This window comes from Phaenicophaeus curvirostris, chromosome 1 (assembly GCF_032191515.1).
Source record: "Phaenicophaeus curvirostris isolate KB17595 chromosome 1, BPBGC_Pcur_1.0, whole genome shotgun sequence".
NCBI classification, from domain to species: Eukaryota; Metazoa; Chordata; class Aves; order Cuculiformes; family Cuculidae; genus Phaenicophaeus; species Phaenicophaeus curvirostris.
The window spans coordinates 7224856-7238140 of record NC_091392.1 but is presented as its reverse complement, the minus strand read 5'-3'; the positions used below and the strand labels follow the sequence as shown (position 1 = coordinate 7238140).

Here is a 13285-nt window from a genome sequence, read left to right as displayed (position 1 = left end):
GAACAGGGAGAAACTGCGGGGGGGGTCACTCTCGAGTAATCACAGCAAGGGGAGCAATGAAGCAAGCAGTGGCTCAGCACAGACTGGGAGAATGCATGTCGTCATTGAAACACCAAAAGCATGAGAAAGGTTAAGTGGGGAGCATCCCAGCCCTTCCACCCCCTGTGAAAATGTTTGAGAGATGACATCTTTGTGCACTGCTGGAACTTGGGTTTCCCATGCAGCTCGGGTAGCTTTGTTGTGTACAGAGCTTTGCGCTGCTCCAGGCTGTTAATATTAAATGGTAAGAAAACAGTCAGATTCACAAAACTGAGGGGGCCACTATGTGTTATGGAGCAGTCCAAGGTTAAATATTTATCGGTCATCAGTCACTGCCGGGCAAGCCAGTTTAGATATCTCAAAGACTTGCTAAAAACCTGAATCCGGCCCCATGTGGACAGGATTGCTGGTTAATCAGATTTTGCGCCGTGCTCATCGCCACTCTTCTACACACCTCAGGCTTGGCATGGGAGACGCCATTGCTCCAGCCTCACTTGGCACAGGTCCTTGTGGCCTCCCCGAGCTGACCAATGTATTGCCCACTTGTGCTGGCTGTTGGCCCTCTGACATCCCAGCATCATGCCTGGGACATGGTGACCACCACACTGATACCAGTGGGGCTTTGTAGTCACTGCTGACTCCAGCATGAAAGCAGAGATGGGGTTTGACCCCAGGCTCCTCGTGGGCCACCAACAGCTGCCCGAGAAGAGGCTGATTTACATGTGATGCCAACACACACAGGAAGCCCAGATGTGAACCAAGATACAACTGAGTAGTTGGTGGAACCGTCCTGTGTCTCCATATGAAACTGTCTTCACCCCTTTGATTAAGTGGCATTTCTGTTCTGCCCGGCAACACAAAATACTTAAACACTGGAAAGCTTGCTTAGCTTTGGAAACCATACCTAGTCCATCAAGTAATCTAGAAAGGAAAATGGTGGGGGTTAGGAGGAAGAGCACACAAAAACTGCTGTCAGTCAGCCCATTCCCCCACCCAGCTTGGTCTTTACATCTAAATGTGGTATCTGGGCAGCACAGTGGCAAGTGTGCTCAGTAATCAGAGCTTGTCATCACCAGTTGGCAGTGTAGCTTGGTTTTGCGTTCAGAGTCAGTTCCCAGTTTTGGCTGTGGGAGGATACTGACCGCGAGGGTTCTCGGCTCCAAGGAACAGATTAGAATTTGTTTTTCTCTTGAGGTGTCATTTGGCAGCAGCTAAAGAATTTAACAGCACAGAAGGGGATGCCAGGTAGAAACATCCGTCATTTTAGCTGATTAGCCCTAGCTGATAGATCTGTTGGACTTCCCACTGCCCTTCAGAGTGGATCAGACTTGTAGGCATACATTAAATTCAGAGGTTCAATTCTGTGTGGAGTGGAGGAGGAGGAAAGATCAGTCAGGTGGCTTTCTCAGGCTCTCACCAGGAAGCTCCCCTGAGCACCACTGCCAACAGTACATTTTGTAGTTCGCCTTGCTTCTGTCTGCGTTGAGGCAAGATAAGCCTTTCCGCTAGTCCTGTAGTAGTGGGGTCAGCAAAGCATTTCAGTTTATTACAGATGCACAGTGAAAGGTGGTTGTAGCTTTTGAAATCTTTAGGTCTGGCTTCCTCCTTTGCACCTGAATCAATGTACTTGTCCAGACTCTTGTCAGCACCAGCTCTGGCTCCGAGGGACATGGAGCATCTCCTCTCCTAACACCCCTGGAAGCAGAGGGCTAAGCCTGACTGGCTGAGCTCCTCTAATTCAGGCCCCAGTCCAGGCAGCAGCTTTCCTGATGGGAGAGGGGCAGTGTTTCCCAGGCAGGGCTCGGGAGAGTCTTGATAGTTGTGTTCAGCTGGAGTCTGGGCTGAAACAATGCGTTCCTGCAGAACTGAGGATGGACCCAGCCAGTGATGTGCATCAGCACCAGGCTCCTGCTCCCATGCTGTGTTCAGGCACCGGCATCCAGGAACAGGATGAGGTCTGGTTCCCAGGCTGTGTTTACTCACAGCAGGACATGTTTCTGCTGGTCTGACCAGCTCATGCTTCTGAACCACCCTGACCCTTGCACCCTCACCTCACCAGTTATTTTTCTCCCTCTTCGGTTGTTTTTCAGCTGCCTTACCGCACAGCCAGAGGAGTTCAACACCGTCAAGTGAACTAGCAGCCACGCCGCCGGGCAGTCCCCACCACATTCTCACATGGCAGACTGGGTGAGTGTCTGTGGGATCGCGTTAGAGAATTCACCTCACCCAGTGCTGGTGAGAAAAGCCTCCCCGCACACGAACAAGGAAAGAGCACGGGTACAGGGAACATTTCCAGCCTCCCACCCGTGCTCTCATAGTGGTGGAGCTCTAGTTCAGGCTGACCAAGACGCGACAGTGCCATCCACACCCAGCAGCGCTGCTCCAAGCGTGCCGGATCCACAGGGAAAGAAGCCTTGCAGGTTCTTCCTGCTTGAACAGTCTCCTTCCTCCAATTTTCTGTATGTCGAAATAGCTGATCTTTTTTTTTAGCAACCATCACACTAGCTGTCCAGACCAAGGAGATCTTCACTTTAAAGGCAAGGTTGCGTACCTGCCATATTTGTGTGTGCAGCAACCACACTTTCTCCTAGGTTTTCCATAGCAACGTCTCTTAATGACTATTAAGGGCACCTTTTTTCAGCTACCACTAACTTAACATGCTTCGCCAAAGCACGAATGAGTCATTACATGCAGATAGCCATTACTCATGTAAATATAGTAATTGGGTTCTTTGGCACCCCTTTGTAAAGTGTGTGAGTGAACAGCAAACCTTTTGCTAGCTCCCATGGGTATTCTTTAGCAATCATCTCCTGCAATTCTGTCCTACCCCATGAAGTAAAGAACATTTCCAGATCCCATCTAGCTGAGCTTATCCCAAATTTTTGCATCTAAATTCAATTTGGTGAGATCAACTAGAAAGTTTCAGACTGCAGTCCTGAAAATACCCCTAGAGTAGAAAAACTTATATGAGCCTCCGAGTTGTGAATTGGGACCAGTCACTTTGCAGACGTTTCACTGTGCAGCCACTGGAAAATCTCATGCTTTTTAATTTCTTCTGGTCACCTATGACCAAGTTTGACCTCTGGTTTCACTCCACTTGTGACTGTGCTTTAAAATGGAGATGAGGAGAACCATAACCGCAACTGCCTTAGGCCTGCCTTCAATTTTAAATTCACATATTTGACATCCAGCCTCACATTGTCTTTGTATGTGCTTCCACCTTTAGAAGAGGAGAATTTTCCTGGTCTCATTTCACAAGTCGAGGGCTCGCAAGTTAGGCACAACAGCAGGTCTCTCTACTGTACACTGACGTTTCCACTGTGAAAGGGTTGAGTCTACACTCAAATGTTAGTCTCAGTCTCCATTCCAATCCTAATTCCTTTAAATATCTTCATGATGACCAGAAGCAAAACTGGTGAGCAGACAGCTGAGGAAACTGTTTAGAAAATCCAACTTTTGTTTTTCCATTCAAGATGAAATTCCTACTCCCTGTCTCTCAAAGCAAAAAAGCATCGAGCCAAATTCTCAGCTGGTGAAAGTGAAGTTATCGATGTTTATAGCTTAGGCCCTGCACCAACCACCAGTACAAACAGAACTGGAGACAAATCAGCACTTATTTCATGCCTGAGCACAACACCCAAGGTGTAGTTACAAATACAGCTGGAGCAGACAATGTTTGCTATTAGATATACAGCACAACCGCCCCCCTACTGTGAGAGCCACTGTGCCTTCCCAGCACAACTCAAAAGATTGACAGTTCTCCCCAACGCGTTTTTGTGTCACTAACTTTTTCTAAAGATGATTCATCAACTTGTTTCCCCACTGGATTAATAAGCTCGTAACAATGTCTGTGTCACTTCTTCTCTTTAACATTTCCTCTCTCCTCTTTCCTCCTTTTTTGCTCTCCTTTGTTCAGAGAAGCAACAGACAACTCACCCACTATGGATGAGTCTCAGTCTCCAACCCACCAAAGTACTGATGAATAGAGGTATAGTAAGGGGATGTTTTGTTCTTTCATCCTTCTGCCTTGTAGTCCGGGAACACAGTGCAAATAACCGGCATCCCGCAGTCCCAGAGGAGCAGCCCTTTTCATTGCGTGCCTGATGGTTTGGCAGCGAGGCTTCCTTCAGCTCTTGGAAGAACAACTTGAAAGTATCTCAAAGCCCTCTCTGTGCCTTTTCAGCAAGTCTGCGGCTGCGGGGCTTTCCCCTGTGAAAAAGGACCACAGGCCAGCCCGCTCAGCATTCCTGCAGAGGCTGAACGGGCACAGAGAGCGGGTGGTGGTGACAAATCTGCAGCTGGGGACATTTGAAAGCAGCATGGACAAAGTGCTGTGGGAGAGCCTGGGAGAAGCGTGGCAGGGAGACAAACCTGAGCTAATGGGGACCTCGGGAGACCTGGACTGAGCTCCTGGCAGTGCTCCAGCCATGGCACCGAGCACCCCCTTCTCCTTCTTCCCTACTGCAGCACAGAGCTGTGAAGCAGAGGCTGTTAGCAGCAGCAGAAAGGTTTCATGGAGCGAGGAGCAATCTTGGCCCCGTTCCTGTGGAAAGACAGAGGGGGAAGGGTGGTGGGAACAGAAAAACCCTCAGAGTATTTCTATTTTAATTAAACTGCTGTCGTGTCTGACACTCATTTGAATCTACAACCATTCACAGCTGGCATCTGTCAAGTATTTCAAGCCCAGCTTTCTCGAGGTAATCCATAAACCTCCGTACAGGGCTGGGAAACAAAAGGTTCTTTAACATGCAGATGGTGATGCCCTTGCTCATGTTCCTCCCAGAAACTGGTCTCGGGGAAACCAGGTGGAAAACAGAACTAAGGAAGCAGGAACTGCCAGACTGCATCAGATGCCATGAACTGTCTCGTATGCTCTGTGCAAGCGAACAAAAAGCCACGTGGCAAAAGAAACAGTAGCTTGTCAAGAGAGGTGCCCCAAGATGTGGGCTAGGCTACCTACCACAAAACACAGTCCTACCCACGTACCCTCTCGGTAGCTGCTTTCTAGCTCTCCCCTGGAAAGCCACATAACTCTGGGATTGCCAGGTGATGCACAAGCCTCTGCCCAGCATCAGGAAAGCACCACCACCCTCCACCTTCTGTGTTCCCACTCCATACTACGGTCTATGGCCAGGAGGGCCACTCTTAAGACTTGCTCCCTGCAGAGCATCCTACTGAAAAATACCTTTACTGCAACTTACTACCAGGCAAGAGCCCTTTAGGCAAGGCAGGGGGCCGCTGCTGGACCCTAGGAAGAAAGACGCCACACGCAGAGAAAGCAGAGGCAGGCGTGGTGCCACGTGTGGTGGGGTGGGCTACAAGCTCTCACCCTCCAGTAGCCGCTGTGCTCTCTCACGGTGCATCCACTAGCAGCAGGCTGAAAGCAGAGCAGTTCTGCCTGTTGCCATCGCGGCATCATGCAAAACTCATCCAGAGCTTGGCTTTCTCCTGCCTTCTCACACCAGGCGGGTTGCTGGGGCGAATGGGACTGCCAGGCAAGAGCAAGTTGGGTCAAAGCAGGGTCTTGCATGCTGAGCCCACCCCAAACACTGGCTCTGGGGTTACCTGCAGAGTGCAGTGGGGTCTGTAAATATCCTGCATTATTTCCCATCTGTGATATGATGTTTTATGCCCATGGTTGAACTTCCCAGGAGCCCTCGTTGTCCTAATGAAACTTCCTTTCTCCTGCAGGAGCTACAACGATAGCTGTTTCCTGGATTCTCCCGTCTATCCAGAATTAGCAGATGTCCAGTGGTATGGGCAGGAAAAAGCCAAGCCTGGGACTCTAGTGTGAACCCCTGACCTCAAGCTGATCACATCAACGCCATTCTGAGATCACCTCACTGCCTGTCATTTGCCTTACCCAGATGCACTGTCACCCAGCACCAGCTTCAACTCTTAAGCACTTTTCTCACGATGCAATTCAAGACGACATTACAGAACACCGGCCCTGAGACATCCACCACGACAACGACAAACCACAGCGTATCCCGCTGCTGGACTGGTGCACGCCCCTCCCGTGGCCCGCAGGGCAGCAGGCACAGATCAAAAACCATCTTAGTCATCAGTTGCCAGTTAAAAAATTGATTTTCCTTGGAAACGATGGAAGCCTTTCAAGGCTTACATCAAATCTTACTGCTCTGCCACAGTAAGATTTCCGTGACCTGCAATCTGAAGCCAACAGCGCAGTAGTTTAATTTAAAGAGGGGTGGGGGATAAAATGAGACAGAGACTGAGAAATGGATATCATAATCCTGAAAGAACACCTGTTATGAAATAGTAAAATCTCATCACTTCAACGATGTGTCAGAGTCTCGCAATCAGATCTGCGCTGCCAAAGATCACCACACTAATGTTGCAGGATGAGTTTGCTTAGCAAGTTCTAGCTTCATGTCTCATTTAACTCAACGGCAGACACGACCACCTCCTGTGAAACGGCATCGCCTTCGCTTTGAGCCCACCTGCATGCAAGTCAAGTAACGCAACGTGCCAAAGTCACGCTGGAGGTCTGGGCTGGTATCACAGCATCACCGACTACAAGCTACTAGAAAACTGGACAAACAAGGTTTACAAAGGCATTGTCTAAAGCAGAGACGAGGGTTGCTGCTTGCAGCATCGCTGTGGCTGGCACGGGCTGCGCACTAATACACAGGGAGGTTGGGGTTGTGCTGGTTTGGGTTTTTTTATACTCTGATGAAGATTGCCAAAAAACCTTTCTACAGACAGACACAGCCAATAAAATCTTATCTATTTCTGCACAAAGCGTTAACATGAAATCAAAGGGAAAGCACATCGCAATCTAATAGGCCCTGTAAACCTGCATTAACATATCTGTTCCACTCATCTTCCCTTCGTTAGCACCAGTGTAGCAAAGGGCTCCTCACCCAGCGGGCTGCTGTGTGGGAGAACCAGTCTGTCGGGAAACAAAAAGGCTCCGCAGCGGGATGAAACAACCAGCAGACGCGGCAAGTTTTCCCATTGCAAGAAGCAACTACAAGAAAGAGAAGCAACTAAACAAAGCATTGGACGCAAGGAAGAGCTGCGTGCTGAGACCAAACGGAATCGAACGAGAGCGTCGTGGAAGGAGCTGCAAGTTTACACGTACTTTCGAGCAATGCTTTATACATGTCAAGCCATGGAACTTAAAAAGGCCTCAAAAACACTTTTGTAACGAACAAGTGCACAATCTAGGTGGATGTTGAAGCTGGCACATCTAGTCTTCACTGCGGTGCTACGCTGTTTTTATTGCCACTAGATGGGGGGAGGCACCCGGCCTTCTCCCGTTTGTGCGTGCAAATGATGATTTCCTATGGGAAAGGCATTAAAAGAAACGGCTGGAGGGGGTTACTTTGTGAAAAGCAGAAACTGAAGTTGGCTTTAGTTTAAGAAAAAAAGATAAACCAGTGCGAGTGTGTGTGCGTGTGTGTGTTCCAAGAATAACAACAGCGTCTACCAGACAAAGTAGGGCGAAACGTTTAAAATGAAACACCGACTTGGGGGGCTGCCACACCTTTTGGTATTAAGATTGCTGGAAAACTGCATTCCAGGCTTTCAAAGAGAATGGGTTCTTCAGAATTGGGCTTGGAATGATGATGGGGTTTCTAAAAATTAATGCAAGCAGCGGATGCCTTTCTGCAACACATCAGCAATGTTTTCTTCAGGTCTCTGCGCTGCCTGGCGTCACTGGGAAGGCAGGGGAGGTGGCCGGGTAGAGAGGAAGACAGCGGTGGGCAGCGAAAGCTGTTCCTTGCCCAGGGAAACCCGCAGCAGAGCCAGGAAGGAAACCGTTTCATAGTCAAGCATGAAGCACAAATGAATTACCCCTTTGAAAACAAACAAACAAACCATCAAGGCGCACACTTTTTCACATTGGCAAGGGGGTTTTAAAGGTGGCCAGGCCAGCCCCACAGCTCTGGCGCTCCGTGAGGAGGCACCGCAGGAGCACAACCCCTTGGCACAGTAACTGAAGCCGTGTAACCGATTGCTGCAAGAACAGAGAGCGGCGAGATTGCATCCCGTATCTGGACGTGCAAATCGCTGTTTTCACCATCTTTGTGCTTTGGGGTCTTTAACATGGGAATTACTCCAAGCTCCTAATTGGATTTTTAGCGGGATAAGAGATAGTACTGATTAGTAACATTTACTGATAAGATTCGGTAGCTAAAGCAAAAGGATTAAATAAGGACCAAATTAAGCAGCGGCAAGTAATTTAGCCCACGGATTTTTAGGGGCTCTGAGCAACTGTCTGTTTTCTTTTTAATTTCCCTGGTAAGTGGTTTTGGTTGGGATTTTTTTTCTGTGTACCTTCTTTTAATTAAAAAGAATTCAACAACAGCGGCACTACGAGGCCTCTGGGCACTACAGGAAGAAACATTAATTCCCGCAAGATCAGATCTGCAGTTTTGCAGCAAAGGTTAAAAGGTGGCAGCCCTGAAATTAGGACAAAAAAAAAAAAAAAGGTTGGCCTGAATTGCAAACAGGCTCGAGTAGAGAAAAAGCTTTCTGGAAACGGATTGAGTTTTGCTTTGTGTTCTGCTTTTCTCTTCTGCAATCAAGGCACACGTGAGCAGCCAGTCTGGTAGTAAAGACAGATTTAAGTAAAACAGGTTTTACTGTTTAGCTCAATTCAATTAAACACAAATGTACATAAAATGTTAATCATACGAGATTAACATATTTAAGTATAACACAGAGGGGTATATACAGAGCTATTGTATACAAGCACTTGACTACCAACTTAACCCCTCCTTTACTTTTTTTATTTTTCAAGGCTCCAGCTGACAAAGCCACCATTGCATTCTTAGTCTCCGTGTCTGACGCTCCCTCTGTTTTAGCCAGGAGCCGGGCGCACGGCCGATGCACCAGGCCGTGCTGGGAGGCAGGGTTTATTTTTCAATGATATTATATGCAGTTGAGTGTTGAAAATGTTGGAACAGTCCGATTTGTTTTCACTCTGTCTTAGTTTTAGTTTCAGGCATAGCCGATCCCCATTCAGGTGCTATCAGATGACCAGTTACTGCTTAGTTAACTAGATGTAAAGTTTTACATATATATTAATGTCAATAGTTTTATTACAAGTTGTGTAAAATGGACTCTAGTTTAAAAAAAGAGGAAAAAAAGAAGAAAAAAAAAATAGGTCTCTCCTGAAATTGACTTTAGAGCATGGAAAATGATTTTACTGGATTCTGTTCAACTGTAATCAAGGAAAAAAATATGTATGTTGTAGAAAAAGGTGCAGAATTAAAAAAAGATCTGCTTTTAATTTATTCTTTTTGTATTAAGGATTTGTATAGTTACCTTTACATTTTGCAAAACGGTGTTGTCAACACTTCCTTATTAAAGCATTTTCAAAATGAATCTTCACCATGGTCTTTTCAGGAGGGCACAGCGCCTGGCGGATCCTCACTGTGGCCACTGCGCCACCACTTCTGCATGATGCTCTTGGTCCAGATGTGTGCACATCTGGCCAGGGCTTCAGGAAGAGACCCGCTCTCTGGCTGTGAGGGAGCCTGATGGCAGAAAGTGCTGGGCATTCCCCGCAAAAAGCCAAGTCCTTCTCAGATCCCTTCGAATTCAGCACTCATGCCCAGCAGATCCCAGCTCACTCCATTGAATGCTCCTTCAAGCACTGGTCTTGGGGCAGCAAGAAACCATGCGAGCGACTTCCCACCTCAGTAGTTGATGAAGTCATGACAATAATACTTCTAACACACGTAACTTGAAATAAGGTGAGGGCACTGACACAGAATCACTAGCTTGGAAACAACCTCCAGGATCATCGAGTCCAACCATCCCCATCTGCTGCCAAACCATGCCCCTCAGCACCTCGTCCACCCGTGCCTTAAACACCTCCAGAGATGGTGACTCAACCACCTCCCTGGGCAGCCTCTGCCAGTGCCCAATGACCCTGTCCATGAAAATTTTTTTTCTAATGTCAAGCCTGAACCTCCCCTGGCGGAGTTTGAGGCCATTCCCTCTTGTCCTGTCCCCTGTCACTTGGGAGAAGAGGCCAGCACCCTCCTCTCCACAACCTCCTTTCAGGTAGTTACAGAGAGCAATGAGGTCTCCCCTGAGCCTCCTCTTCTCCAGGCTAAACAACCCCAGCTCTCGACCGTTCCTCATAAGGCCTGTTCTCCAGCCCCCTCACCAGCTTTGTTGCTCTTCTCTGGACTCGCTCCAGAGCCTCAACATCTTTCTTGTGGTGAGGGGCCCAGAACTGAACACAGTATTCGAGGAGCAGTCTCACCAGTGCCGAGTACAGAGGGAGAATAACCTCCCTGGACCTGCTGGTCACGCCGTTTCTGATACAAGCCAAGATGCCATTGGCCTCCTTGGCCACCTGGGCCACTGCTGGCTCATGTTCAGTCACTGTCAACCAACACCCTTGTGCCAGACCTCTTAGAGGGCACCACATCATGTACCCATCCATTCCCCCAGGTCCAGGAGCTGGGACACTCTCCTCCACCTGAGGAGTGAAGCCATTTACATCTCAGCCAAACTCATTCTTTAGGCAAGACTGGATCTGTAACGGAGATTAAAGAAGGTGGTGAGGCACTGGCACAGGTTGCCCAGAGAAGCTGTGGATGCCCCATCCCTGGAGGTGTCCAACACCAGCTTGGATGAGGCTTTGAGCAACCTGATCTAGTGGGAGGTGTCCCTGCCGAGGCAAGGGGGTTGGAACTGGATGATCTTTAAGGTCCCTTCCAACCCAAACCATCCTATGATTCTGTGGTTCTATGGCACAGAGTAGAATCCAGTTCCTCCATCAAAATAAACCGATCCCACATACACCAACCCCAAGAGCCTTGCCAGCTATATAGACAAACGGCAAACAAGGAGCTAGAAGCATTTAATTACCTCCAGGCACAATAACACCAACATCAGACTGGTATTGTGTACCTTGAGAGCCCAAAGTGCCCCACCACCTCGCGCATCCCCTCCCACCACTGGGCTACGGAAGGGGTGGGGGGCTCCAACAACCAACCAGTAGCACCAGAGCCCCAAAACCACTCCAGACATTGCTATGGCAAATGCATGACTTCATCCTAAGGCTACAAGTCTTTGGATTCAGTGGAATTATTTCCACCTAATGCGAGAATTATCAGAAATAAACATCTGGAAAAGCCCAGAGGGAAAAGTCTAAATCACTGAACTGAAACATACCCTCCCCACAAAAGCTGTCCAGCAGTGTGACAGCTGCACCACACCCACTCGTCCCTAAACCAGACTCGGGTGGGTTTGGGACTTTTTTGGCCAAGAGGCATTATTAACTATTCCATCACGGTCTAGTAGCTGCAATTTGGAGCCAGCCAGCTGCAAAGAACTTCCAACCTATGATGAAAAGCAGCTGCCATAACAGTGTCATCCCCCCACCTCCAATCCCCTGAGGACTGACGCTGGCTCTCACGTGCCGGACAGCTGGAAACTCTTACACAGATATGCCGTGAGAAAGTACTTCTCAGTTCCTCGGCTCCCCGCGCAGCGCCATTCCACGAATTGCAAGGGGATAAAGTTCTTCCGTCATGGGATTCATTCAAGCAAAGTGGCTGCATTTCAGGGACTGTCAGCAAAGAGGCATGTTGCTTAAATTACATTCTTTAAAACCTGATCAGACTAAAACATTCCAACCCCAAATTCACATCCCTACAGGAGGCTTATCCCTATTGAAACCTGTGCTCAGGGTACCATTAAAACTCTCCTCAATAATTAGCTCTTAAGCAGGAGGGGGAGAAAAAAAAAAAAAATCTATCTAACATTATTACAGATGCCCTAAGCTATCCAGTTCCCTCTAAAGCAGACATTACAATGCTCCTTAAACCATCCCCTGGCTACTCACTTGCTGCACTTCCCAGGGTAATTATAGCTCTTCTGAACGAGGGACAACATTGTCCCTCATTTAAAAAGTTCAAAACTAAGGTCAGGATGAAGACTTAGAAACCACTCAGGAAATCATCTGGGTGGGGAGAGGGATAAAGTTGCGCTGATATGTATGTTTCCTGTTGTAATAAAGCCTCCAAACTACATCTGGATGGAGCACTGCAAAAAAAAAAAAAAATTAAAAAAAAAAATCACCAGACACCACTGTTAATGAAACTCTTCCACGCTCTTGACATCTGCCCAGCTTCTCCCCACAAATCCCTGTTTCCCAAAGGCCCCTCCCCAAGCACTGGTTAGGTCTCATCAGCCTCGTTTTTATTACTTCTAAACCGCTTAAGTTCTTGACATTTTCTCTGGGGTCAGACACTCCAGACTGAACAACTCCCATGTCCAAAGAGGCACTTCAGAGTACAGAGTCTCCAGAACCTGCAAACTCACTGCCTCATGAGTACTGCAGCGCGATGTCTCACTGCGCCACGGGACACTATAAACACCCGCAGGAGACACGTGCCCTCCTTCAGAAGAGGGCGCTGGGTCCTGCTCCGTGGTTCCAGTTGAGGTGAGGACTCAGACAAACCAATACACTGAGTATTAACATATTTCTTCAGGAAGTGGCTCTGCTTACTGCCATGGCAGCAAAACGCTTAGAAGTCCAAAGCCCATGAGTACCCAATGTCTCGGCACAGCTGCTGCCTCACAGGAGTGCTAACAGGATAACAGATTCAAATACCTGCTCGAATCCAAGCCCCGGCAGCCAGGACCAGACCCTCTCTCTTTTCCACTGACTGCACAGAAAAGGCTCCTCCAGAGGCAGAGGAGCAGGTTCTATACTGGATCTATGGGGCCACACAGATGAGAGGTTTGGGTTCTCTCGAGTGTGGGTAGTGGCAGATATGAGCAGCCACTGCAATGATCAGCAACGTGGAGCTTCACTGCAGGTGAAGCCTCCATAAGAGAGGGGCATGTTAATCGTATTAAAGTTGGAAAAGACCTCCAAGATCATCACATCCCACTGTCAGCCCAACACCACCATGCCTACTAAACCATGTCCCGGAGCGCCATGCCTACACACTTTTTGAACACCTTTGGGGATGGAGACTCCACCACTTCCCTGGGCAGCCTGTTCCAATGCTTCACCACTCTTTCTGTAAAGAATTTTTTCCTCACGTCTAATCTAAACCTCCCCTGGCGCAACTTGAGGCTATTTCCTCTTGTCCTATCACTTGTTACTTGATCAGCACCCACCTCACTACAACCTCCTTTCTGGTAGTTGGAGACAGTGGTAAGGTCTCCCCTCAGCCTCCTTTTCTCTAGGCTAAACAGCCCCAGGTCTCTCAGCCGCTCCTCACAAGACTTGTTCTCCAGCCCC

At 48.3% G+C, this 13285-nt stretch overlaps 1 protein-coding gene across 9 annotated transcripts in view; it reads left to right on the top strand.

The window, feature by feature from the left end:
- The window catches only part of FRMD4A (FERM domain containing 4A), a 387789-nt gene extending 378484 nt beyond the window's left edge, over positions 1-9305 (top strand). For 7 of the 9 annotated variants that reach the window (XM_069873274.1, XM_069873358.1, XM_069873440.1 and 4 more), the window contains 2 exons: positions 2130-2226; positions 5731-9305. In XM_069873274.1, coding sequence (XP_069729375.1) covers positions 2130-2226; positions 5731-5833 — 200 coding nt within the window. In that variant the 3' untranslated portion in view covers positions 5834-9305. Of the gene's footprint in view, positions 1-2129; positions 2227-3955; positions 4028-5730 lie in introns of all 9 variants that reach the window. The other 2 variants (XM_069873195.1, XM_069872939.1) reach the window with 1 other exon arrangement.
- The last annotated feature ends 3980 nt before the right edge of the window (positions 9306-13285 follow it).